The 23,715-nt window shown below is 56.8% G+C and overlaps 1 protein-coding gene and 1 non-coding gene across 2 annotated transcripts in view; both read left to right on the top strand.

The window, feature by feature from the left end:
* The window catches only part of PADI2 (peptidyl arginine deiminase 2), a 43,697-nt gene that overhangs the window by 4,839 nt on the left and 15,143 nt on the right, over positions 1-23,715 (top strand). Inside the window, exons 2-7 of the mRNA XM_042994947.1 lie at positions 8,211-8,394; positions 9,327-9,399; positions 14,890-14,951; positions 17,028-17,145; positions 17,615-17,740; positions 23,332-23,510. Coding sequence (XP_042850881.1) covers positions 8,211-8,394; positions 9,327-9,399; positions 14,890-14,951; positions 17,028-17,145; positions 17,615-17,740; positions 23,332-23,510 — 742 coding nt within the window. The remainder of the gene's footprint in view (positions 1-8,210; positions 8,395-9,326; positions 9,400-14,889; positions 14,952-17,027; positions 17,146-17,614; positions 17,741-23,331; positions 23,511-23,715) is intronic.
* Positions 3,131-3,263, top strand: LOC122241731. Its single transcript, XR_006221954.1, has one exon. It is a non-coding gene; the product is annotated as a small nucleolar RNA SNORA72 (small nucleolar RNA).

The following is a 23,715-nucleotide window of genomic DNA, read 5'->3' as shown; positions in this document are numbered from 1 at the left end:
CTGGCATACCCCAGGGCAGAGGCTGACCAGCCATGTCTCTTGGCAGGATCTTGACCATCACTTTCGGGCAGAAGATAGGAAGGAGGGTGCCAGGGCGGGAGAAGCAGGCACAGTAAAATGTTGGGAAAATAGGGAAGGGTACAGATTTGTACCCGACTTTGGGGAAGAGCCCAGAGCCTCAAAATTCACCACCTCACTCCCTCGACTCTTCTCAGACTCCCTCCCTCCCTGTTCCTCAGTTGGTATGAGTGTTTTAGAAAGTATCCTTAGGACAAAGGCCAGGGAGGGTCTGCGATCCAGTTAGAAGCAATGGAGACTTGGTGTGCCATGATCTCCCCTTCCCTTAGAGTGCCAAGCCCTGCCTCACCGATCCCATCTCCGGCCAACGACCCTACACGCACTCCACTCTGGCCGCACTGGTTTTGTGGATCCTACTAGCTCTCGACCACACCAAGCTCATTCATACCACAGGGCCTTTGCACATGCTGTTCCCTCTGCCTGGAGGACTATCCCCCAGACCTCTGCAAGCCTGACATTTCATCCACCAAGGCTTAGCTCAGATATCACCTCCTCTGAGCAGCATTCTCCACACCGGCTGCCTTCCTCACTCCCATACACCTCCAGCCCTCGAGTCAATGAAGGGCTCCTTCATTGAGTAAATGAATGGATGGATGTGGCCAGTGATGCATGTAGACTGGCCTGTCACTGGGTTGAGCTCCCCACCCCCAGCCTCAAGGGATGAGCACCGTTGGACTGGCCAGTGGAAGGTCAAGGGCATGTAGCCGAGCTTGGCCAGAGCAGCGCTTGCTCCTAAGAGAATGATGGTAGGAGGAATCAGGCCAAGTCAGGAGGCCTCATAAATTAGAACAGCACCCAGCGCTCTCAACCCTAAAGAGGAGGCCTCGCCAGGAGCGGTTCGGGGGCTCTGGTTTCAGGCTAGCTCCTGGGAGGGGTTGGGGGGAGGGGGGCCCGCGTTCTAAGGAGGACCCTGTGTGTCCGGCCCAGCTTGCATAGCTGGGGTCCCCGAGAGCCTTCCCTCCTTGCCCTCAGGGCCCTGCATCAGGTTGGGAGCATGGTGACAGGGGCTCACCACCATTGTCCTCTCCTCTCCCCCCTCCCCCGGCTGGACAGACACCTGTTAGATGGGGCGGTGGGGGGGGCAGTTTTCAGAGGCAGCTCTGCCTGTCCAGCCATGCCAGACTCCATGGCCAGGGGCTTTGACTATCTAGGCCACTCACCCAAGCCTTCGGTGTCCCTTCTCTGGGCCTCTGACCCCACCTACAAAATCAGCAGGGAGCTCTAGGGGTCCCTAAGGGCCTCTCATTTGCTCTTGTCCTGAGCCAGGCCTGACATTCTCCCCTCGCCTTCCACCAGAGGACCTTTAGGGAAGACTGTAACCTGTGGATCCTCCCCCAGGAAGGGAGCCGCCAGACCCAGAGCTCAGAGAGCTTGAATTTACCCCCACGCTCTGCCAACACCGTCCCTGAGACTCGGAGCGAGTGCTCACCCTCTGCCGGTCTCAACATGCTCCCCTGTAAAATGGGACGATATTGAGACAGACCTCATGGGGTGTCGGAAGGATGGACCGAGATCCCGTGAGTCAAGGGCTTCCAACAGTGCCTGGCGCATAGTAAATACTCAGTAAGTCGTTATCAGTGAAGGACCGTTGGGCTTATTGTAATATTAGTAAAACGATAACGAGCTATGGCCTCAAAACATCCATGAGACGCATGGGAAAGAAATGTTGAGCATTTGTTTTAAGTGCCGTTTGAGGCACCAACAAAGTGGGGGGAGGGAGGAATCCTGGCGGATGGCATCAGGGAAGACCTGCTGGAGGAGGAGGCAGCCAAGCTGAAGGATGGACAGGGTGCACAGTGTGACCAGGACATGCCATGCAGGAGCAAAGGTACCTGGCAAGACGGTAGGGACCCACAGGGGCAGAAAGGGCATCGACTCCGTAGCCTAGAGCGTAAGGCTAGAGAGTCAGTGAGCTCAAGCCAGGGCTTTGACTGCCAGGCTCAGACGTTAGACTTTGTGACGTAGGCAGTGGGGAGCCACTGAAGGTGTCTGGGGAGGGAGTGACCACAGAGGAGACTGTTTCTGCCCTAAGGAGAGGGGCGGCTGGAAGCACCAGTGCCTACTGAGAGAGGCTGCTGAGGTCACCAGGCAGAGAAGGGGGTGGCTGAAGAGAGACCCATCCCCGTCCCCAGCCCCCATCACGCCAGCTTGAGGCTTTGCCTTCCTCCCGTCTGGAGGGTGCTCGCTGTGGCGTTGCCTGCCAAGCTGGCACCCACGAACCCCCTCCCATCCTGCAGAGACCCGAGGGCAGGATGTCGCACTCAGACCGCCAGGAGCTGGGCTCCCTGTGGGGGTGATCCCCGCCTGGTGTTAACGAGGCCCGGGACAGGTGGATAAGCCGAGAGTTCCAGATGCCAGCTAGGAGCGGGCACGCCGTGCCCTCACGCCTGGGGCCGAGTGGGCACCCCAGCCCCACGAGGCCAAGCTGGTGACCCTTCCCTCTGACTGAGCAAAGATCGGAGAAACCGACTGGTTCCTCGGACGCCCTAAAACCTTCGCGGGGCCGGGCACACGTTAGGTCTCTGCAGTCCATTCCCTTGGGCCGGGCTCAGCCAACCTCCCTCTTCCACATCTGACACCGCACTCCAGTCTTGCTCAAAGCTCCTTTGTGTGACACCAGCCATGACTCTCCATTCCCACGGCCATCACCTTGTCCCACACCGCCATCCTGACTCACCCGGACAGCGGCAGTCACTTCACTGAACCCCCCCCCCCCGCCCCGCCACCTTGCGCTGTTGCTCTCCTGAAACGCATTCCCCACCCCGCACCCTGGGCCATCTGTCTACAGCGCAAAAACGATCATGTCACCGAAGCCTAGAAGCCATCAGTGCCCTCGGGGTGGGGGGGGGGGCGCAGGGGGAAGGCCAGCTCCTCGCCATGAGCTAGGTCCTCTCCTCCCGCCACCCCCCTCCCCTTTGCTCACAAACCGCGGCCACGCTGCTCTCCCTCGTCTCTCCAACGCGCTCGGCTAACGTCCACTGCAGTCGCCACCCAGGCTGCCCGTGCTGCCGGGAATCCTCTGCTCGTCTTCCTCCTCTCCGTGTCCAATTCGTTGCTTCTCAAACTGCGGGAGCTTGTTAGAAAGGCAGTCTCCAGGCTACACGTTCGCCGTATTAAGACCACGCGTGTGTCCCCAGACCCCTGTCCCGTCCCTAGTCCTGGTTTTGCAAATGCTGGTGACGTACCCCAGGGATGCCTCTTAGGTGGGAAGGGTCTGTGATCCTAGGTCTCCCACTCACCTCGAGAAATGATAGCACCTTTGCTGTAATAACTTTTGAAGATAACCGTTGTTAGTTTGCCACTAAATGAACAACGAAACGAAGAAAAGACACGGGGCACCCGAGCGGCTCAGTCGGTTGAGCGTTGGACTTCGGCTCAGATCCTGGTCTCACAGTCTATGAGTTCAAGCCCCACATCCAGCTCTCTGCCGGCAGCTTAGAGCCTGGAGCCTGTTTCAGATCCTGTGTCTCTCTCTCTCTGCCCCTCCCCTGCTGACGTTCTCCCTCTCTCTCAAAAATGAATAAGCATTAAACAAAGTTTTTTAAAAAGAAAAGACATGCAGTTTCATTCCCCAACGTGTATGCGTAGCACATCATCATGTTGGACACTTTAAATATGCACAATTATATTTGTCAGTTGTTCCTCCATAAATTTGGGGGGGGGGGAGGAAGAAATGCAGTGTTTTTTTAAGTTTACTTATTTATTTTGAGAGCGCGAGAGAGAGCACAAGCAGGGCGGAGGGTGGGCAGAGAGAGAGAGAAGATTCCAAGCAGGCTGCATGCTGTCAGTGCAGAGCCCAACGTGGGGCTCGAGCTCATGAACCGTGAGATCGTGACCTGATCGTGGCCGCCCCCAATTTCCCCACTCGGTCCCTCGATACTGTCCTGGGCCCCTCCCTGCCTTCTCCAGGGACAATCAAGGTGCCCACAGCCCCTGGTTCTCGGGTTTCTGGGGGATGAGCTCTGAGAGGTTGGTTCTTTCTGGGGAGGGAGGCAGCCAACAGGATCTCCAGGGGACAATGGGTGCCTTTGTTGCTTCTGCCAGAGCCGCTCCAAGAATAGCTGTTTGCTCAGCTCAGAGCAGGGCTGGTGCTGGGGTAGGAGGGAATGGGGCCCTGGAGCTCCAATGCCAGCCAGGGCCAGGCGTTAACCCCCTGAGCCTCTGGGGCCTCCCCCAGTTTCTCACTGGCCCCGAGGAACGAAGGTGGCAGGAAGCATCACTTAGAGCAGCCGTTGTCAAAGTCGGGTCCTAAAACTCATCCTGCCCTGTGAGTTTGTAAAGCATTTTTTTCTAAACTGTATGCAGAGACCCAACGTATAAAACCAGATGAAATCATAGTGGCTGTGCGTAAAGGGAAGTGGGGACCCAGCCGAGAGACCCCCAGCTTTTCAGTGCCTCCCTCCTCACCCCTGGGTGCAGGGCCTGCGCTCCCCCGGTGCCAGCCACCTCCCGCTGGTGCCATGCTCCCATTTTCCATTGGGTGAAACAGAGGAAAAGTGCGTTGCCCAAAGCCATCCGGCAAGTTGATGGTCAAAGCTGGGGCTTGGGCCAGAGGAATATTTTCCTGACCTGAGACCACAATTGCCCAGACTTGTGATTTTTTCCCCCACACTGTATTCTACCTGTAGTACTGTTAACATTTTTCTTTACATCAACTCACATTTTATAACTTTATCTTATTTTAATTTTTTTCAGTTTATTTCTTTATTTTGAGAGAGAGAGAGAGCTTGAGCAGGGAAGGGGCAGAGAGAGAGAGGGGATGAACCTGATGCGGGGCTCGAACTCACAAATTATGAGATCATGACCTGAGCTGAGATCAAAAGTCGGATGTTCAACTGACTGAGCCACCCAGGCGCTCCTAACTTTAAGTGGCGATCTTGCAGGGCATCTGGCTGGCTCAGTGGGTAGGGCATGTGACTCTCCATCACGAGGTCTTGGAGCCTATTTTAAAAAATAAGTAAATAGGGGCTCCTGGGTGGCTCAATCAGTTACGTGTCTGACTCTTGGTTTTGGCTCAGGTCATGATCTCACGGGAGTCCGAACCCCGAGTTGAGCTCTGTGCTGAGAGCTCAGGGTCTGCTTGAGATTCTCTCTCTCCCTCTCTCTCTCCCTGCCCCTCCCCCACTTGCACTGTCTCTCTCTCTCTCTCTCTCTCTCTCTCTCTCGATCAAAATAAACTTAAAAAAATTTAATAAAAATAAATAAATGGAGAACTTATGTTATTACCATAAATGGCAATCCTTTATCAATTGCCATGAAAAGATAACGCTTTTTTTTAATTTTTTTTCTTAACATTTATTTATTATTGAGAGACAGAGAGAGACAGAGCATGAGCAAGGGAGGGGCAGAGAGAGGAGGAGACACAGAGTCGGAAGCAGGCTCCAGGTCCTGAGCTGTCAGCACAGAGTCCGACGCGGGGCTCGAACTCACGGACCGCGAGATCATGCCCTGAGCCGAAGTCAGACGCTCAACGGACTGAGCCACCCGGGCGCCCCGAAAAGATAACACTTTTAATAAATACATAAATCTTTTCAATTGTGCATCCTTGTGCCACCTCACAGCGTCTTACGCGCGTGCCCTTTGGGCGATGCCGCCTGGCACTTCTGGAAGGCTCACCTCTGTCCTGCTCAGCTCCACCGTCTTTGCTGGGGTGTGTGTGATGTCCCCAGCCCTACGCTGGTCTCTGCAGGAGGCGGGGCGCCCCTGAAGCCCTCGGGGGCTTGCCATCCAGAGAACAGGTACCCCGTGGCAACACCCTGAGACAAAACTCAGTCCCTGCCCTGTGACAGATGACGGACAAAGCCCGAGGGACAGGAGGCGTGGGTGGGTGTCTTCTGGGTGGGCAGACGGACACGCAGAAGGTGCAAGGAACACGCCCAAGCCTCCCTCGGCAGCTCAGTGGCAAAATTGGGCTCAAGCCCACGTGTCAAGCAAGGGGACCCCCAATCCGGGTTTTTGCTGCGACTCTGCTTCTCCCAACCATGAGTGTGGACAGAGGACAGCAGCCCACCGCCAACAAGCGTCCAGCCTCAGATCAGCTCAGTGACCCCGAGATGGGCTCAGGAGTTCAGAAGGGGGCAGTCGGACAAGAAACAGGGTGGCCCTGGAGCTTTTTCAGGCTCCTTTCCCAGCCCCGGGCATGGACGGCCAGACCCTGACCCGCGCTCTCCTGCAGTGCCCCGGACCAGTGGTCTTGGCCAGCGGCCCCTGCAGTCCGTGGCCTGGCTCAGAGACACCCTGCCTGGCGGCCTCTACAGACTCACTCGCAACCTTGGTCACCCCAGGGCTCTAACCACCAGACTGCACTGCCGGGCGTCTAAGCCAGTGGCTCCCTAGACCCGTGTAGCTCTGGAGCAGCATCGCCAACAGGTCCCCGAAACAGTAGACACGCAGGTGGCTCAGTCGTGAAGCATCTGACTTGGGCTCAGGTCGTGCTCTCACGGTTCGTGAGTTCGAGCCCCGCTTCGGGTAAGCCCTGCTGCTCTCTCTCTCCCCCTCTCTCTCTGCACCTCCTGGGATTCTCTCTCTGCCCCTTGCGCACTTGTGCCCTCCCTCTCTCAGAAAGAAAGAAAAGAAAAGAAAGGAAGGAAATGGTAGAAATGCAAAGTCTCGGGCCCCACTCCAGAGCGTCTGAATCTGAAACTCTGAGGAGGGCCCGGCGATCGTCATTTAGACAAGTGTTCCGGGTGATGCTGCTGAGCTTTGAGAACCTCTGCCCTAAACCTCTCACCCAGCCTCTGGCCGCTGCTCACCTCTGCAGCTGCCCCGGCCGGACCTCCGCTCTGCCAGCCAGACGCTCCGGGGAGAGGATCCGCAAATCTCCAGCCTTAAAAGAAAAACCCTGAGGATTTAGACCGCACCCTCTGGTGATTCTGATGCCCAGCGGTAGTGGAGAACAGCTCAGGAACCGGGAGTGCCGGGCCCTCGGGACGGCAGATGTGCCTTCAAAGCTGACACTTACCTCTATGTCTTAGTCCCAAAGCCCAGGGGAATCCCACCTAAATCCCTCTGAGCCCTCTTCAGACTGGGCGCTGGCTTTAGCAAAACTGTCCTCCCCGGACACCTTCCTCCCCCAGTCTCCCTGTCCTTCCTGTGGCCTCCCCTTAAACCAGTGTCTCAGGCAGTAACAAAATACCGCGGGTTGGCGGGCTTGAAAAGAGCCAACTCTTTCTCCCAGCCCTGGAGGCCGGAAGTCTGAGATCAGGGGCCGGCGTGGTCGGGTTGGGGTGGGAATGCTTCCTGGCGGGCGGGTAGCCGCTCTCTGGCTGTGGCCTTCCTCGGTGCGTGGGAGAAAGATCTCTCTTCCCCTTCTCGTAAGGCGGCCAGCCCTATCAGACAGGACCTCGTGCGCATGACCTCATGTCACTTTAATTATCTTCTAAAAGCCCTGTCTTCAAACGCAGTCATGTTGGGGAGCAGGGCTCCAACATGTGTATCTGTAGGGGGACACAAATGTGCCTAGATCAAACCAGATCAAACCAGTTCGCTTCCTGCCCTGAAATCTTAATGGCTTTTCAAGAATTCCAGATGTACCACCGTTTCATAGAAGGCCGCCCCAGAGCCCCTAGGAATGACTGTGAGATGGGAAGTTCCAAGCCGGGAAAGAAAGTCACGGCGGGAGGGGCCTTTGTGACAGAGCCAACCCACCCCTGCCCTTTGAGGACCCAAGTTCCAGGCTCCTTCCCTGGGCAGACCCCGCACTTGGGCTCCTGCCGCTTTGAGGCCTTTCCACCAAGTTCCGCTTGTAGCTCAGACACAGGAAGGGGGGCGGGCCCTGCCTTTGGAGCAAGTTCATTCCTTGGTCCAGACCTCTGGGCCTGGACCCGTAAGGTACCACACGGGTGCCCGTCGGAAGCCATGAGGAAGCCATTAAGAATTCAGAGCCGCAGGCCCCACCCTCAAACATTCTGACTCAGTGGGTACGAGACGGGCCCAAGGAATCTGTATTTTAACCGAGGGCCCTCCTCACAACCAGGTGACTGTAGTGCAGCGGGGTCCTTTGCGGGGGCCCCCAGACCCGATCCCCCAGAAGGGCCCTTGCCCCCTGGCCCCCCAGGAGTTTTTTCTTGGAGCCCCTTGTCCCACCTGTCCGGGGATCGCCTCCTCCGACCCGCTCTCCTCTCTCCCTCCAGTGCGGCCCCCGCCGAGGCCCAGACCTTCAGCCTGAAGCACTCAGAGCGCGTGCGGGTAGAGGTGGTGCGTGACGGGCAGGCCGAGGAGGTGGCCGCCAACGGCAAACAGCGCTGGCTTCTGTCGCCCAGCACCACGCTGCGGGTCACGATGAGCCAGGCGAGCACCGAGGCCAGCAGCGACAAGGTACCGCGGCTGGGGAGGTGCTCCGAGGGCGGTGGGAACGAGGGGCCCAGCTAGACCGCGCAATCCCAGCGCACAGCGAGTGGGAACCACACCCCCCCTTTTGCCCGCTGTCTAGTTGCCACGGTGAAAGAGCGAAAAGAAAGAGGTGGGCCTAATTTTCGCAGTGCGTGGCCCTTAACACCGTAGAGGACAGTCTTACGAGTTTGACGTGATACCAACATAAAAGACAGACTAAGGAGCTGGCTCACGTTCTTTGTCGTACCAAGTCTGTATCGCACGGCGCATGTCAAATCAGATTTGCCACGTTTATGTGCTCGGTACCCACGTGTGGCTGGTGGCTCCTGTTTTGGAAGCTCCGTGCCAGACGGCCGAGTGATGATTTCGTGGAAGGTTAAGGCTGTCGGCTGCCGAGTGATCTATTAGAATCCGTGGAAGGTACACCCCGCAACGTCCTCGGTCTCAGCGCGGTCTAAATGGGGCGCTGAGTGCCCCTGGGTGATTTGCCCGGAGCTGAGACCAGATGTCTCGTCGCTGGGTCCTTTGATTACGAGCTTTGCCATGTGCCCCACGGCAGTGATGGCTCTGGGCGGTATTCAAAGCAAACAACCTCAGTCCTGAGCCCTGGTTGCTTAGCAGAAGCTAGTCATACACCACGGTAGACCCAGCAGAATGGACCAGGGCATACAGGTAAGCAGTCAGCACCCCGGATGCCCTCTGAGAGGAGGGGAGGCCCCTGTCCGGTTGGATAATTGGACAGAAGCAGCCCCGCAACCCAGGAATGCTTCCTGGAGGAGACGGTTTGCATGTTAGGGGAGAACTGGCCTGACGGGCCGTGAGGTATGAGTCAGGGAAGGCGGTCCCTGCAGACCTTGCTGCCTGTGATCTGTGATCTCTGCTCTTCTCTCCCTCCCGGTGCGCCCCTCCCTGCCAAGGTCACCGTCAACTACTACGAGGAGGAGGGGAGCATGCCCATTGACCAGGCTGGGCTCTTCCTCACGGCCATCGGTAAGTTGGTGGGGCTGTGGCCCGCGTGCCTTTGCTCCCCAGGGGCACCTGGCCTGTTTTCAGTGCCGCGGACCTGGCACTCGGAGCTTCCTCTGAATAATGCGGGCCCGAGAAGGGATGCACAGGTACCCAGTCCCTTCCGTACTGGGTTGGGGGGGTGTCCTGCAGGAGGAGGCAGGCCCTGGCCCGCCAGCAACTCACCCCAGTGTTGGCATTCCCAGCCCGGGCTCTGTGGGCCACCGAGAAGAAAGAGCAAAGTCTGTTCCTCCCTTGCCTCTCCCCTGCAGCCTGCAGAAGAGTCGGCCTCTCACAGTGAGGGAAATGGCCTCTCTACAAAGTCTGCTCTGTTCCTGATAATCCCAGCTACCCCCCGGCCCTCCCTGGACCCAGCCGTGGAAACAGAGATGCCTGGGTCCTTAACTCGCCTAGTCCAAGCCCTTCATTTGGCATTTGGCACAGCAAGGCCCGGAGAGGTTAGGGAACTTGTTCAAAGTCACACAGCAACTCCACAGCAGGTTGAGTCCGGAGCTCAGGACTACTCCCCTCCCAGGGCCTTCCTATCTGCACAGCACTCCCCTGCCCGGGTGCCAGGGCACATGGGGTGCGGTCTTCTCCAGTCCTTCAGGTCGGCTTCTTCTGCAGTCAAGGTGTTGCACATACACGTGTATATGCTTTTTCCGGGAGGATATTTCAGGGGGTCATTCTGTCTGTCCAGCCTTAATGTAGCATTGATAGAGTTGCCACATGGCAGGGGGCGAGAACCACCAGTTACTGAGAGTCAACTCTGTGCTGAGCGCTTTAAAACCAGGAATAATGTCTTCCATTTCTTCAACACCCGCTCTGTGTCCCGGCCTGTGCTGGGTGCTTTGAGGAGGAGAAGGAGAGACTCCTGAGCTTTATTGAGCACCTACAGTGTGCCAGGCTCCAATCCTAGACGTTTTACTGTCACGATTGCCATCTACTCTCCTAGCTGTCCCAAGGATCGACGAGGGGGTCTCAGAACTGCCCCCAGAAAACAATTCATTCCCGCGTCAGGGCCGCCTCCTCCAGCCGTGTGCCGTTAGCCACCAAAATGGGCTCAACAGCAGCGCTCCCCTGCTTCTCACTTTTTCCCCCGTGGGTTCTTTTGCTGGTTACCCTGACCCGCTTTCTGCACCTCATGAGGGAGAGCCCAGCCTTGGGGTGGGGTCCTCAGGACGCCCTCCGCGGGGCCTTGGGAGACAGGCGCCAACGCCTCCCCCGTTGCAGGAGGGAGCCAGCAGGTGTATGCACGTGAGGATGTCTCAGATGACTGGCCCTGAGGAAACCTAATCCCACAGAGACAGGGACACTGGTGACAAAGCAGGAAGGGCAGCGGCCAGTATTACTGGCCAGTAATAAGCCTGACCATTAAAATTGTTGTTTAATGTTTATTTATTTGAGAGAGAGTGACAGAGCATGAGCAGGGAAGGGTCAGAGACAGAGGGAGACACAGAATCCGAAACGGGCTCCAGGCTCCGAGCTGTCAGCACAGGGCCCGAGGTGGGGCTCACACTCATGAACCATGAGATCATGACCTGAGTCAAAGTCAGATGCTTAGCCGACCGAGCCACCCGGGCGCCCCCATTGAACCCTAGTTCTGTCCTGAGCCCACGCTGAGCAGAGACAGCCCTGGCTGCGGAGTAGACAGAAATAAGTCTAAGTTCTGGCCCTGCCCCTTCAGCCACATAGGGACCGTCACCCCTCTGAGCCTCAGGGCCCTCCTCTTCACGGCGCATGCTTGCGCTGTGCTCATGGGGACCCGATGGGATGCTGTGTGCAAAGAAGACAGCTCACTCAGGACTTTTTCTTTTCTCCCTTCTGCTTGGGGGTAGCCACATTTCCCCTCTGCCTGAGCAAAGTTGGAAGATCCTTATTGCCCCTCAGTCTTCCTCCTGGGATTTGGAAATAAACCCATGGTGCCCTCGGCCAAACCGGGTCTCGGTTCCCAGTCCCGCCAAGGACTTGCCGTGTGACCTTACCAAGGAGCCTACCTCTCTAGACCTCACTTTTTCCCAGCTGTGAAATGAAGCCTTTGGGCCCCGCGGTCCCCGAGGGCCTCCGAGACTCCAGGTACAGCTGATTTGCAAAGCCCCCCCCACCCCCGTTAAGGGGAATGGGGGTGGGGGATGGGCTCCTCTTTGCTGCTATCCTGGCAACAGGAGCACGACACGAGCCCTGAGAATTTTTAGCATCAACCTAAGGATCTCACTCCTTGTACCCCTTCCCCAGAGTCTAGGATGATTGCCCTAGTTGGCTGTGGGGGAGAAAGTCCTTCTTCCCCACCACACCCCAAGCTGCCCAGTTACGTAAGAAGGCCAGGCACCCTGCCACTGTCCATGGGGGCCGGCGGCCTCTGCCAAGATGCTCAGGCCTCTGTGTCAAGCCTCCGTGTCTTGATTCTCGGGGCAGACTACCTTGAACCCAATCCCAGTGACATTTCCCATAAATCTGCCCCACACCCCAGAGGCCACCTGATACCTCAGGGCTATTCTGGGGAGCTGAGGTAGGATTCAGAGCCTCTGGGAAATGTCGTCTGGAGCCTAGATGCCCCGAAACAGATGTCCTCTCCTCTCCTCCCTCCACCCCCTCCCCCCCGCCCCCCAGGGAAGACAGAGCTATCCCAAGAGGGCAGAGCTCTGGGAGGGTCATGAGAGCCCTATTCTCTGTCCCTACAAGGATCATCCCGTCAGAATCTAGTTAAACTGAACTTTGGAGGAAGCTTTGAAGGGGGAGAAGTCCTCGGTTGGGCCGCGGGTCATAAGAGGGCCCAATTAGGTAATGCCTGAATATCCTAACAGGAAGTCAATGAAACGTGTCTGAAGTTAACAAATCGAGGGAAAGCAACAGAGCATGTTACTTAGCACCATGGAGATTGCCTCAGGCAGGTGAGGGGATGGGATGGACAGGAAACTTATTTTTCTTTAGGAGCTGTTTGGTGCTATTTGATTTTTTTTTTTTTTTTTTTTTGCATTATGTGCAAATATTATATCGATAAAATGTTTTAACTTAAGGAATTCATCATGAGGTAGAACACAATTAAGTGCTTCGTAATTTCTGTCCTGTGATCCGCTGCTCTCGTGGACCCACCACTGCCATGGCGGGGCGCCACCTTGACCCAGAGACAAAAGCCACAGGGGTGCCAGGGTGGGGATGTGGCCAGCCCCTCTGGGAATGACCTTAAGGGGAGCAAATCTCCCCTTGAAGGCGGACTTGGGTTTCAGAGACAGCCCAAGGTGGAGATCAGCCTGAGACAGTGCAGGAAACAGGCCAAGGCCAGGGGTCTGGAGTCAGAGGCCCACCTGGGATGCCTGGCTCTGCACTCTCTGGGGACATCATGGTCACTTCCCTGCTGGGTGCCTCGGGTTCCTCGTCTGTGTGGTGAGGGTGGCAGGGCGAGTGATAACTCCTCCCTGCATGGCAAGTTCTCTGCCTCTGGCAAGGGGAACTGCGCACACAGGAGAGATTGTTACCTTGAAAAGCAAAGAAAGGGATTCCTTAAGGAGCCCGGGTCTGTTGCTGGTTCTCGGGGGCGGAGCTTCGGGAAGCCAACCTCGCGGAGAGGCCGCATTGACTGGGGAGTGTCCAGCTGGAACGTTCATGAAGGTCTGGGAGCCAAAATCAATACTGCTTTTCCATCTGAGACTTCAGTCGCTTAACAGCAGCTGGGGGCACCCCCCTTCACCACTTTGTCCCCAGCATCCTTACCCTGCACCAGCCTCCAGGTTATCAGCCCCGTCTGCTGACAGGTGACATCTCTGAGGTTGGGTTTGCTCACCTGTACAACGGCAACAATAATATTTATCTCATAGGACCGGCGATTCCAGGGCAGGCACTATGCCCTGAATGCCCACTGCTGGGTCCCCATGCCTGGTATAGTGCCTGGAAATAGTAGATGACCAACAGTGATCGATGGGAGAAGCTTACCTAATCATGCCCTATGGCACCTGACATCCCTAGGGAGGCAGAGGTTGGGACCCTGGGGTGCTGCCTCTCCCAACGAAAGAGTACCCTAAAAGCTTCCCCTGCCCTGCCTCCTCCTAGACCCAGAAAAGCCACATTCAGGGAATCGGGCTATGGGCAAAGGGAAGACTTGAGTGTAATCCCCAGGGTGAGCCATCTCTGGAATGGTGACATCAGTGCCCTTCCTGTGCCAGGACCCTCCTTCCCACCCGAGCCAGGGAGAGAGCCTGCCTGCCAAGGGGACAGACCAGGAATGCATTCATTCCCACCCAACTCCTGCCCTCTGTCCAAGTCATGCTCAGCGTGAGGCCAAGCCCACGGGGCAGTTCTGGGACCTGGACTAGCTTGTCCCATTGTGTGACATCCCCATCACCTTGGGACAAGCTCCCCTGCCCCTCCCTGTTAGTCTCTAACTCAGGGGCCATTTGGCAATATCTGGGGACGCTTTCATTGCTGAAATTGGGGGGTGTTACTGGCATCCAGCAGGTAGAGGCCAGAGATGCTGCTAAACATCCTCCAGTGCACAGGACAGTCCCCACAACAAAGCATCCAGCTCGAAATGTCAGCAGTGCCTACTGTTGCAATTAGTACACCTCCTCCGACGAGGAAGGGCCCCATTTTGCAGGTAAAGAACCTAAGGCTCAGAGAGGCTGTCTAACCTGCCCAAAGTCACAGAGCTCGTAAGCAGAAAAGCAGGGTTCAAACCTAGCACTCTCTTGACACTAAATCTTGAGCTCATTTCACTGCCCCACACAGTTTCTGTGACACCTGTCCCCGGGACAGGCCTAAGGTCACCAAACGCCCCTTCCCCAAAAGAAAGAATAAACAGGGACCTCACCCTGGATCTTCTATCTGACAGCCTGGCTTCTCGGGCACCCTGAGATCCAGAGGGGTTGGAGACCTAGTTTCCCACCCACAGTAAAACCCTGGGGGGAGGTGGGCGTTCTAGAAGAGATCACATACAAATGCACCACCTGTGTGCACCACCAGGACAGAAGACTGGGAAAGGCAGTCAGGAAACCCTATGAAAGTTTTTCAACTTTTTTTTAATGTTTATTTATTTTTGAGATGGAGAGAGACAGAGCATGGGCAGGGGAGGGGCAGAGAGAGAGAGAGGGAGACACAGAATCCGAAACAGGCTCCAGGCTCCGAGCTGTCAGCACGGAGCCGGACGCGGGGCTCAAACTCACAGACCGTGAGATCATGACCTGAGCCGAAGTCCGACACTCAACTGACTGAGCCACTCAGGCACCCTCCCTGTGAAAGTTTTGTAAAATGTGAGCTTCAGATCTGACCAAACACAGTGTGTGTCCCAGGTCTGCTAATGCGACCTGTTCACACAGGGCACACAATTTGGCCCCTCTGAGCCAAGGCTCCTAGACCTGTAGAGTGAGGTTCAACCCGCCCACCCCCCAGAACTGCCTGCGGAACAGTGAAGTATTGGGAGATCCCTGGCCTACCTCACCCTGTCCGGCAGGCTCAACAACTCACCCATGTGTCTGTCCCCAGAGATCTCCCTGGATGTGGACGCAGACCGGGACGGCGTGGTGGAGAAGAACAACCCAAGAAAGGTATCTAGTTACCAGGGCAGACGGGGCTGGCATGGGTGGGGGGGGGGGGGTGCCTGGGGGCAGAGCCCCAGGATGGATCCCGTAGTTCTCCCAGCAGACAGCTCCCCTTTTACAGAGGAGGAGACTGAGGCCCAGCACAGGCTCCCGCACACGGCACACCCGTGGCAGAGCTCACAGGGGAGCCGGGCTCCGTCCCCACCCCCCCCACAGGATGGGACACTAGTTTGTGGAAATAATGACCGTCCTGCCCCAGAGAAAGTGCTGCCAAAGCATTTGCTCTCATTATTTCCACCCCCCCCATTTTTTTTAATTTTAAAACTGAACGAGGGGGACTGTCAGGAGGAAAGATTGCATTAATCGTTCTCAGTTCAAGTCATATATTTTTTCTCACTTTAGAGGAGAGAGCAAGTGGGGGGAGGGAGGCAGAGGGAAAGAGAGAGAGAGAGAGAGAGAGAGAGAGAGAGAGAGAATCCCAAGCAGGCTCCACTCTTAGCCCAGAGCCCAACGCAAGGGCTTGATCCCAAGACCCTGGGATCATGACCTAAGCTGAAATCAAGAGTGGGATGCTCGACCAACTGAGCCATCCAGGCGCCCGTGCATGTTATTTTTCATGGTGCACGCACAACGCCTCTCTTGTTCTACTCATTCATTCATTCATTCATCATTCATTTATCCTCTTTTATCCTGCATTCCACACTCCCATTCTGCTCCCCCGCAAAGGGCCATTTTAATGGGCTCAAGGTGTTTCTTTCTGTTCTCATGATTCTTTTTTTCCTTTTTAAATTTTCTTTATTTTGAGAGAGACAGAGACAGCACGAGGGGGGGAGGCGCAGACCGAGGGAGAGAGAGGCTCCACACTGTCAGTGCAGAGCCTGATGTGGGGCCTCGAACCCACAAACCACGAGATCATGACCCGAGCTGAGGCCGAGAGTTAGACGCTTAACCGACGGAGCCACCCAGGCGCCCCTGTGTTCTCATGATTCTCGTAGAACGCACAGTGTGGTTCGTGCGCGTGTATGTTTTAACTCGTGTCGAGAGCCTCGTGCTGTCCATTTCATGCTGCTTTTCTCCTTTGCCCTCAAGCCGGTTGTTCAGCTCCACTGGTTTCGCCCTGCGTATATCCAGGCGGTTTGCTCCTACCTATTTTCCATTTCCTGGCCTTCTACATCACCGATATTTTTGCCAGGGGCATATGTTACTTTCATATGCCAGTTCATCCCCAGAGAGGACGTGTACGGTGCCCTCAGCGTAGACCCAGGGCAGATGCTCAGGGCTGGAGAATCAGAAGGGCCTCCAGGAAGAACGGATGGCCGTGCCACAACCAGGAGGAGGAGTGGGGTTGGCCAGGTTAGGGGGACACAGGAGCACGCAGTGAGCACAGCGACACATAAGGGCACAGGCCTGAGAGCTGGGGGAGCAGAGCGAGCGAGGGGGAAGGTGGAGGGGGGCCGAAGGAGAGCCGGCAGGTCTCGCCGGGCCTTGCAGCCTGCGGTGAGGGATCGGGACTTTATCCTAAGTCAACAGGGAGCCCCCGGCAGGGCTTAAAGCAGGAAAGCAACATGATCTGGTTGGAGCTCGTTCCAATTCGGCCCTGGCTGCAGCGTAGAGAATGGATCGCCTTGCAGGTCCCATTTGGACCACTCAGCATGTCTGCAAACAGCTGGGTGTCTGTCCGTCCAGGCATCTCCCCGTGATCCCCTGTGGACTTCAGAGCCTGTCATAGAATGTCGGCGGGCTCATTTCTCTGGCCTCCCTCCGTCTCCCTGCCTCCACCTCCTCCAGGCACAGGCACACCAGACACAAGGCTCATAAAAGCCCCGGTCAGTTTTCCTATCTCTGGGTCTCCCTGTGCCACCGTCCCCCTCCTGAGCTTACCTCCAGTGCTTACACTGCCCCTCTCCGGGCATCAGATGGGGAGTTCGCGTTTGCCAAGTGCCCCCTGCCCCTGATGAGCGGTGACTGCTCTTTCTGGCATCCTGGGGCTGTCTCTTTGGCGTCCCGTGGGATCTGCAGTGGCGCCGGGAATCAGCCAGAGGGTAGACAAGAAGGCACTGACCTGTCTCCCTGCCGACGCAGGCATCCTGGACCTGGGGTCCTGAGGGCCAGGGGGCCATCCTGCTGGTGAACTGTGACCGAGACACGCCCTGGTTGCCCAAGGAGGATTTGAACGACGAGAAGGTCTACAGCAAGGAAGGTACCAGCGGGACCCACGCTCGGGGTTGGGGGCAGGGAGAAGCAGTGGAAACACTCCTGCTCAGTCCTGGGCCGGGCCAAGGCAGAGGCTGGAGCGACCTTCAGTCTCCTGGGGTTGGTGGACTGAAGTATCCACTCTTGCAAAAAAAAAAAAAAAAAAAAAAAAGACAAATCTACGAATGTGGTTCAATCGGAACCACATTTTTTAGGAGTTACACGTACTCATATACCTAGGGAATGGACTGGAAGGAAATTCTCAAGAGGTCACAGGAGATCATGGTATTGGAGGTGATAACCGGGTTTTATGCTTTTCTGCAGTTTCCACAATACGCATGTGGGGGGGGGGGGGTGCGGGTTCTGTCTTGATGGGAAAAGTGAGGGTTCTTTGCGAGCCAACAGTCCAGCCGCACGCCTCTTAATTCTAACCTCCCCGTGCATCCCCCCTGCCCCACCCCCCGCCCTCGCCACAGACCTCAAGGACATGTCCCAGATGATCCTGCGGACCAAAGGCCCAGACCGCCTCCCCGTGGGATATGAGATCGTTCTCTACATTTCCATGACAGACTCGGACAAAGTGGGCGTGTTCTACGTGGAGAGTGAGTGACCCCTGCCCTTCTGAACGTTTCCGTCCCTTCAAGCGCTCGCTGAGCTAAGCTCGCCGGGGCCCAGCTCTGCCCTCCACCTTCCCCAAAGTTATCCCCAGCTCTGCCCCAGGCCTTCCCCAGACGCCTCTGTGGAGTCTCCTGTCCTCCCACCCCTTAGCAGTTATGGCCCCTGCGGGTGCAGGTGACTGGAGAGGGCCAGGATTGGCCTCTTAGAAATAGCCACTAGGAGCACTCTTGTCCTGTGAAGTCACGAGGCCCCAGGGATGGGCCTCTCCCGCCTCAAAGGAGTTGGTAGTGACGCAGGTTTATGTACAACCTAGAGTCCCCCCTTCCCCATGAACCAAAGGAGGAAGGGCTTTTGAGGTCCATCACCTTTCTAGAGCCACATCACCTTCATGATATGCACCCATCACTTCCCTGGGTGTTTTCTGCCCATCTCAGACTTTCTGGAGCAAAAAACGACCTCTGACTCTTTTTTTTTTTTTTAGTGTTTATTTTCAAAAGAGAGAGCATGTGCATACACAAGCAGGGCAGGGGCAGACAGAGAGAGAGAGCGGGGGACAGAGGATCCGAAGCGGGCTCTGTGCTGTCAGCACAGAGCCCCCCATGGGGCTCAAACTCACAAACCGTGAGGCCGCGACCTGAGCCAAAGTGAGACGCTCAACCGACTGAGCCACCTGGGTGCCCCGGCTGCCTTCTAACTTTTAAAGGGTCTCCGATGAGGTTCTGGGCACCTTTGCAGAGCTGACCCCTTGCTCCTGTTGATGGTGACAGGGCACCCTGGGTCCCCGCTGTGCAGGGAGCTTGCTTCCACCGCAGAACTAGCCCTCACAGCTGCCCGCTCTGTCTCATTCTTTCTAGAAATACACGTTGAGCCCCCTCAGTGCCAAGTGCCATTCTCAGTGCCGGGGTCCTGGCAGTGACCTCTGCAGTCCCGGCCCGCCGTGGGGGAGGCGATGGCCTAGTGAGGGAGACCTGATAAGGAGCACAACTGGAGGGAACGATACCCACCGAGTAATAGGGAACATCAGAGACAGAGGGGAGGCCTCGCTAGCCTGGGAAGGTCTGGGAAGGCTTCTCTGAGCAGGTGACATTTGAGCTGAGACCTAAATCAACAATGGGGAGGAAATAGCCATTCATGAGCTGAGGGAAGAGTGTTCCAAGCAGAGGGAACAGCACATACAAAGCCCAGAGGAGCGGACCAGCTTGGGGCGTTGGAGGAGCAAAAGGGAGACCAGAAGTGGTGGCTGTGTTGGAGTCAAGGTCAGCGATCTGGGCAGAGGCCAGGGCATGCAGAGAGAGGCCTTGGATTTTATTCTGAGTGCAGTAGAAAGCCATTAGAGGGTTTTAAGCAAGGGGCTGTCAAGATCTGATTTATGTATTAAAAGCCTCTCTTCAGCAAAATAGTTTGCTTTGCAATTTGCCATGATGTGGGGCGGGGCTTCCCCTGTGTGCCCAGCTGTCTGGGGGGCCCCGGATCTCCGGCCTACCTCTGGGGCCCGCCTCTGGACAGGCTTGCTAGAACCACGAGGAGTTGGTCACGGGGGCCCTGGACCCTCACCGCGGGGGGCGATTTAACCAGGACAGCAGTGGACAGCGGCCACCCAAAGCCAGTCCTCCCTCTGATCCACCCTGGGCCCGGACAGTGACCTCACACAGGTTGGAACGTCCCCAGAGACAGGCCGGCTCTGCTGCCCCAGGGGGCCGGAGAGGTTGATGTTTACCCCGTCCAGTCCAGGGTTGCCACAGCGACAGGGGCTGCCGGCGGGACCGGGCCTCCACCTGTGCCTCTCGACCGTGACGTTGAATTGTAACGCAGGATGATTTGCTGGCGGTGACACCAGCACGTTATCCAGAGGGCCCTGTTTGGTAGTGGGCGCGGGTCGCCGTCTGGCCCCGCGATCACATCGCGGCCCCTCACTTGCCATCCGAGATGGGCCCTGTGTAGACAAGCACCTTGAGGCTCCGTCGCCCCGTCTGTCTTATCTGGGCTGCTGTCCCGAGGGGCGAGGGGGGCCCGTTCCTGACACGGCGACGATTCCAGAATAGTTCCCCACAAAATGTGGAATCTTGGAAAGAACAGGTGGGGGGAAGGGAATAATCCATCTGTGACGGTTTTCTTTCCTTCTGGGCAAAGGTTTTCGGGTTTGGTCAAAATCTGAGTACGGCGATGGGTGAGAGCGTGTTGTGTTACATGAATGCGGTGTTTCACCTGTGTCCCCCAAGGGCTGGGGGCCGGGCTGGAGGCCAAGGGACCCCAGGAGGGAACTCCGGAGCCTGGGAGGTTCAAACCCTGCATCTGGGCAAGTCTGCTCACAAGCCCACGCCCTGTGAGTTCATCTGGGACGTAGGGATGAACTCCTACGGGTTCATGAACATCCCTGGGTCAGGGATGAGAGGCCTGACCGTCCCTGCTCGCGGCGGGGATTAAACAAGGAACAGATGTCGGGTGCTCAGCGCAGTAGCCGGCCCGTGGAATGCTTCTAAAGGTGGCACCTGTTGCTTCTGTTGGGCTTATTCTGACGATTATTCATTACAATCATTGCCATAGACAGAGGTCCCCAGTGCTGTCAGGCAGACACAGCTATCTGTGTTCCAGCCTCAGATTCTGCCCCAGGACCCCAACGTTGGGGCCTGACCTCGTCCTCTAAGGATACAGTGACCAGCGTGCCCCAGTCTGCCCAGGACTTTCCTGGCTTTAACACAGAAAATCCCTCCTCCTGGAAACCGCTCAGTCCCCGGCAAACCAGGACAGTTGGTCGCACTATCAAGGAGCCTCCTTGGGAGGTGGAGTGGCTCCAAAGTGACCGGAAGGGTTATGCCAACCCATACCACGCGCCGGCCGGTAGGGCCAATGCCTGGGGCCAAGGAGAGGTCAGGGTGGCTGGCAGGCCCAGCCCGAGGCATGTGGGCTGCTCAACAGAAGGGCATTGTGGCGTCCCGCAGGGAGAGCCGGCCATGCCCAGGCGGCCCGCACCAAGCTGGGGACGGGGGGGGGAAGGAGGCTCCTTGGGACAGCGGCTGGATTGTTCCCACCAAGGAATCGATCTGCGCGGCGCTGACCCAAGTCACCAGAAAGAGAGAAACATAAATTGCAGGCCTCGAGGGGGAGAATACCACCTGCAGATGGGCAAGAAGGTGTCCTGGCACCTGACCCAGCTACCTGACCAGACCCCTTCCCTGCCCAGGCCCAGGCCGAATGCCCAAGTGCCCAGAGTCCTGGGGAAGCTTTGGAGCTTCCTGCGAAGACAGGTCCGCTTCTAGGCCTGAGCCCTCTCCCCTGAGCATCAGTGCAAGTTCAACCTGGGACGTACAGGTGGGCCTGAGGGCCTGGAAGAGAACTTTCTCAATTACGTGCACCCATCTGGATCTACTTGGTGATCGGGAGGTACTCAGGGCGCATGCCGTCGTTTCCGGGTCGGGCCGTGACGAGCTCCTTGGCACATCCGGTGTCTGAGTCTATCTGCCTCGTTTCTTGGGCCCACCCAAGGCAAGGTGAGGTGAGGTATTATTTCTTCGCCTTCTGTTCATAAGCCGTTCAGTGAGAAGGCCCTGAGGTTCGCAGGAAGGTCGGTGCCAACTCACTGACGGGCTCTTGTAATACGAATGCCAACGGGCCCCAGCTGGGTTACTGATGGTTACCCGGGGTTACTGGGTTTCCCTAAGTTACTGATGCTGCGTCCTTTTATCTTGCAACGACTTTGTGGCGTCGGTGTTATTATCCCCATTTAACAAACGGGCGAACTGAGGCTCAGGGAGGTTAAGTGAACTCCCTAAGGTTTTGCTTGTGAAGCTAGAGCGGTATTTGAACCCAGGTCTCTCTGACTCTGGAGGTCATAACCACTAGGGTCACCTGCCCTCAGCGAGATGAATAGGTTAACCAGACCTATACCAGGGTCTAGTTGAGCATATTGTCCTAATGTGAGGAACTGTCCCGAACCCGGGCTTCGGAGATCCCTCCATTTAATTTACAAGGGTTTTTTTTTTTTTAATGTTTATTGATTTGTGAGAGAGAGACAGAGTGTGAGCAGGGGAGGGTCAGAGAGAGAGAGAGACACAGAATCCGAAGCAGGCTCTAGGCTCTGAGCTGTCAGCACAGAGCCCGACACGGGGCTCGAACTCACGAACCCTGAGATCATGACCTGAGCCGAAGTCAGATGCTCAACCGACTGAGCCACCCAGGTGCCCCTTAATTTACACGTTTTAATCAAGCACCCTATTTGTACCAGGACTGTCCCGGTGACATGTTCTAACCCATGGGTGACTGGTCATTCATCATTACCATTGTTATTGACGATGAGTATTAAGCTGAGCCTGATTCTGCCCTTCCAGCTCTGCAGGGCATAAAGAAACTCCTTCTGGAAGCTCTGCATAGGGTCCTACCTCCATGCCTTTGGCAATGCAAGTATCTCCTCTCCTCGCCACACCCCACCTCTGCCACCCTAAAGGGCCTCTCAAAGTCTCCCTTCCTCTGCTCACATGCTTCCCGCCCTGCCTCCCTTCCCCTACCCTCCCTACCCCAGTAACTGCCGGGATCTCTCTCCTGTGGCTCACTTATGACGCTTCCCACACCCGCGTGACCTTCTCGTTGGCTGAGCACCGTGCGTAGACCGAGAGAGATGCTACATCCCGACCATTTCTATCCTTCCCCAGAGGTCCTTGCCCATGCCGGCAACACAGTTGTAATTCAATACGTGTGCTCTGGCCTGAAAAACCTATAGGGCATGGCGCGGAAGCCATTGGTTCATTCGGTAGATATTTATTCAACATGAACATGTGCCACATTGGCTTTGCGCCCAGCCAGGCCTGTCTCTGCCCCCAGGTGGCAGTCTCTCAGGGCCGACAACTAGCCCCCAAGATCATACTCCCTCAGAGAGTCTGTGATGGGCAAGGAGCGGGGGCTGCAGACGCTCCACACAGAGCCCCTGCCTTGGTCTCTGGGGGATCTGGGCATAATTCCCAGAAGGGGCACACATCCAGGCCTGGAAGGAGAGGAACAACCATTCCCAGCGGAGGGAAGAGCCACGAGAAGGTACAGCCAGAGACCACGTGTGGTTCTTCATGCCAACGTGACTTCTGTTCCGCAGACAGGAATTTGGGGTGCAAGTGGGCACAGCGACGTTTTGTTTATTAAGGGGGAAGGGAGATTGGGGTTCAGAATTACACATGAATTTGTGTCCCAGCTTGGCCACTCACTGGCTGCGTGGCCTCGGAGAAGCCATTTCCCTATCCTGAGACTCGGGTTCCTTATCTGTAACTCAGGGACGTAATGTCCTTCCTCCACGCGGCTAGCTGCTCAGCCATCATCTGCTGGCATTTTGTGTATACCATGGCGGGGAGGGCTAGCTCATTTCATAGGCGAGGAAGCCGGGAGCCAGAGAGGTCGCCTGGTTCCACGCCACATGGCGAGTGGGCCACAGTGCTGGGACATCGAACGGGCCATGGCCCTTCTGGTGGCCTTTTCTGCTTGTGCTTTTCTCCCTAAGTCTAGAGGACTAGTTTCTCTGCCGTCTCGCCCCCTGCCCCACTGACACTGCTCCCTGGTGGGGGCGGGGACCTGACATCGGCCCTTCTCCCTCCAGACCCTTTCTTCGGCCAGCGTTACATCCACATCCTGGGCCGACGGAAGCTCTACCACGTGGTCAAGTACACGGGCGGCTCCGCAGAGCTGCTGTTCTTTGTGGAAGGCCTGCGTTTTCCCGACGAGGGCTTCCCGGGCCTGGTGTCCATCCACGTCAGCCTGCTGGAGTACATGGCCGAGGTGAGGGCTCCAGGCCTCCAGCATGAAGGGCTGCCTCCGGGGACCAGGTGGAGTCCTTCCAGAGGGTCCGTCTCGGGGCCCCCACTCGTTCCACTGCCCTCCAAGCCTGGACCACCCCAAGCTTGGAGACCTAGATGCTCTGCGAGGGTCCTCGGAGCCGTGCGCTGGGGACCCTCCGGCTTGCCGCACCGACTCCCCAGGATTC

Source organism: Panthera tigris, chromosome C1, assembly GCF_018350195.1.
Source record: "Panthera tigris isolate Pti1 chromosome C1, P.tigris_Pti1_mat1.1, whole genome shotgun sequence".
In the NCBI taxonomy this organism is placed as follows: Eukaryota; Metazoa; Chordata; class Mammalia; order Carnivora; family Felidae; genus Panthera; species Panthera tigris.
This window is presented reverse-complemented; position numbering and strand designations above follow the sequence as displayed.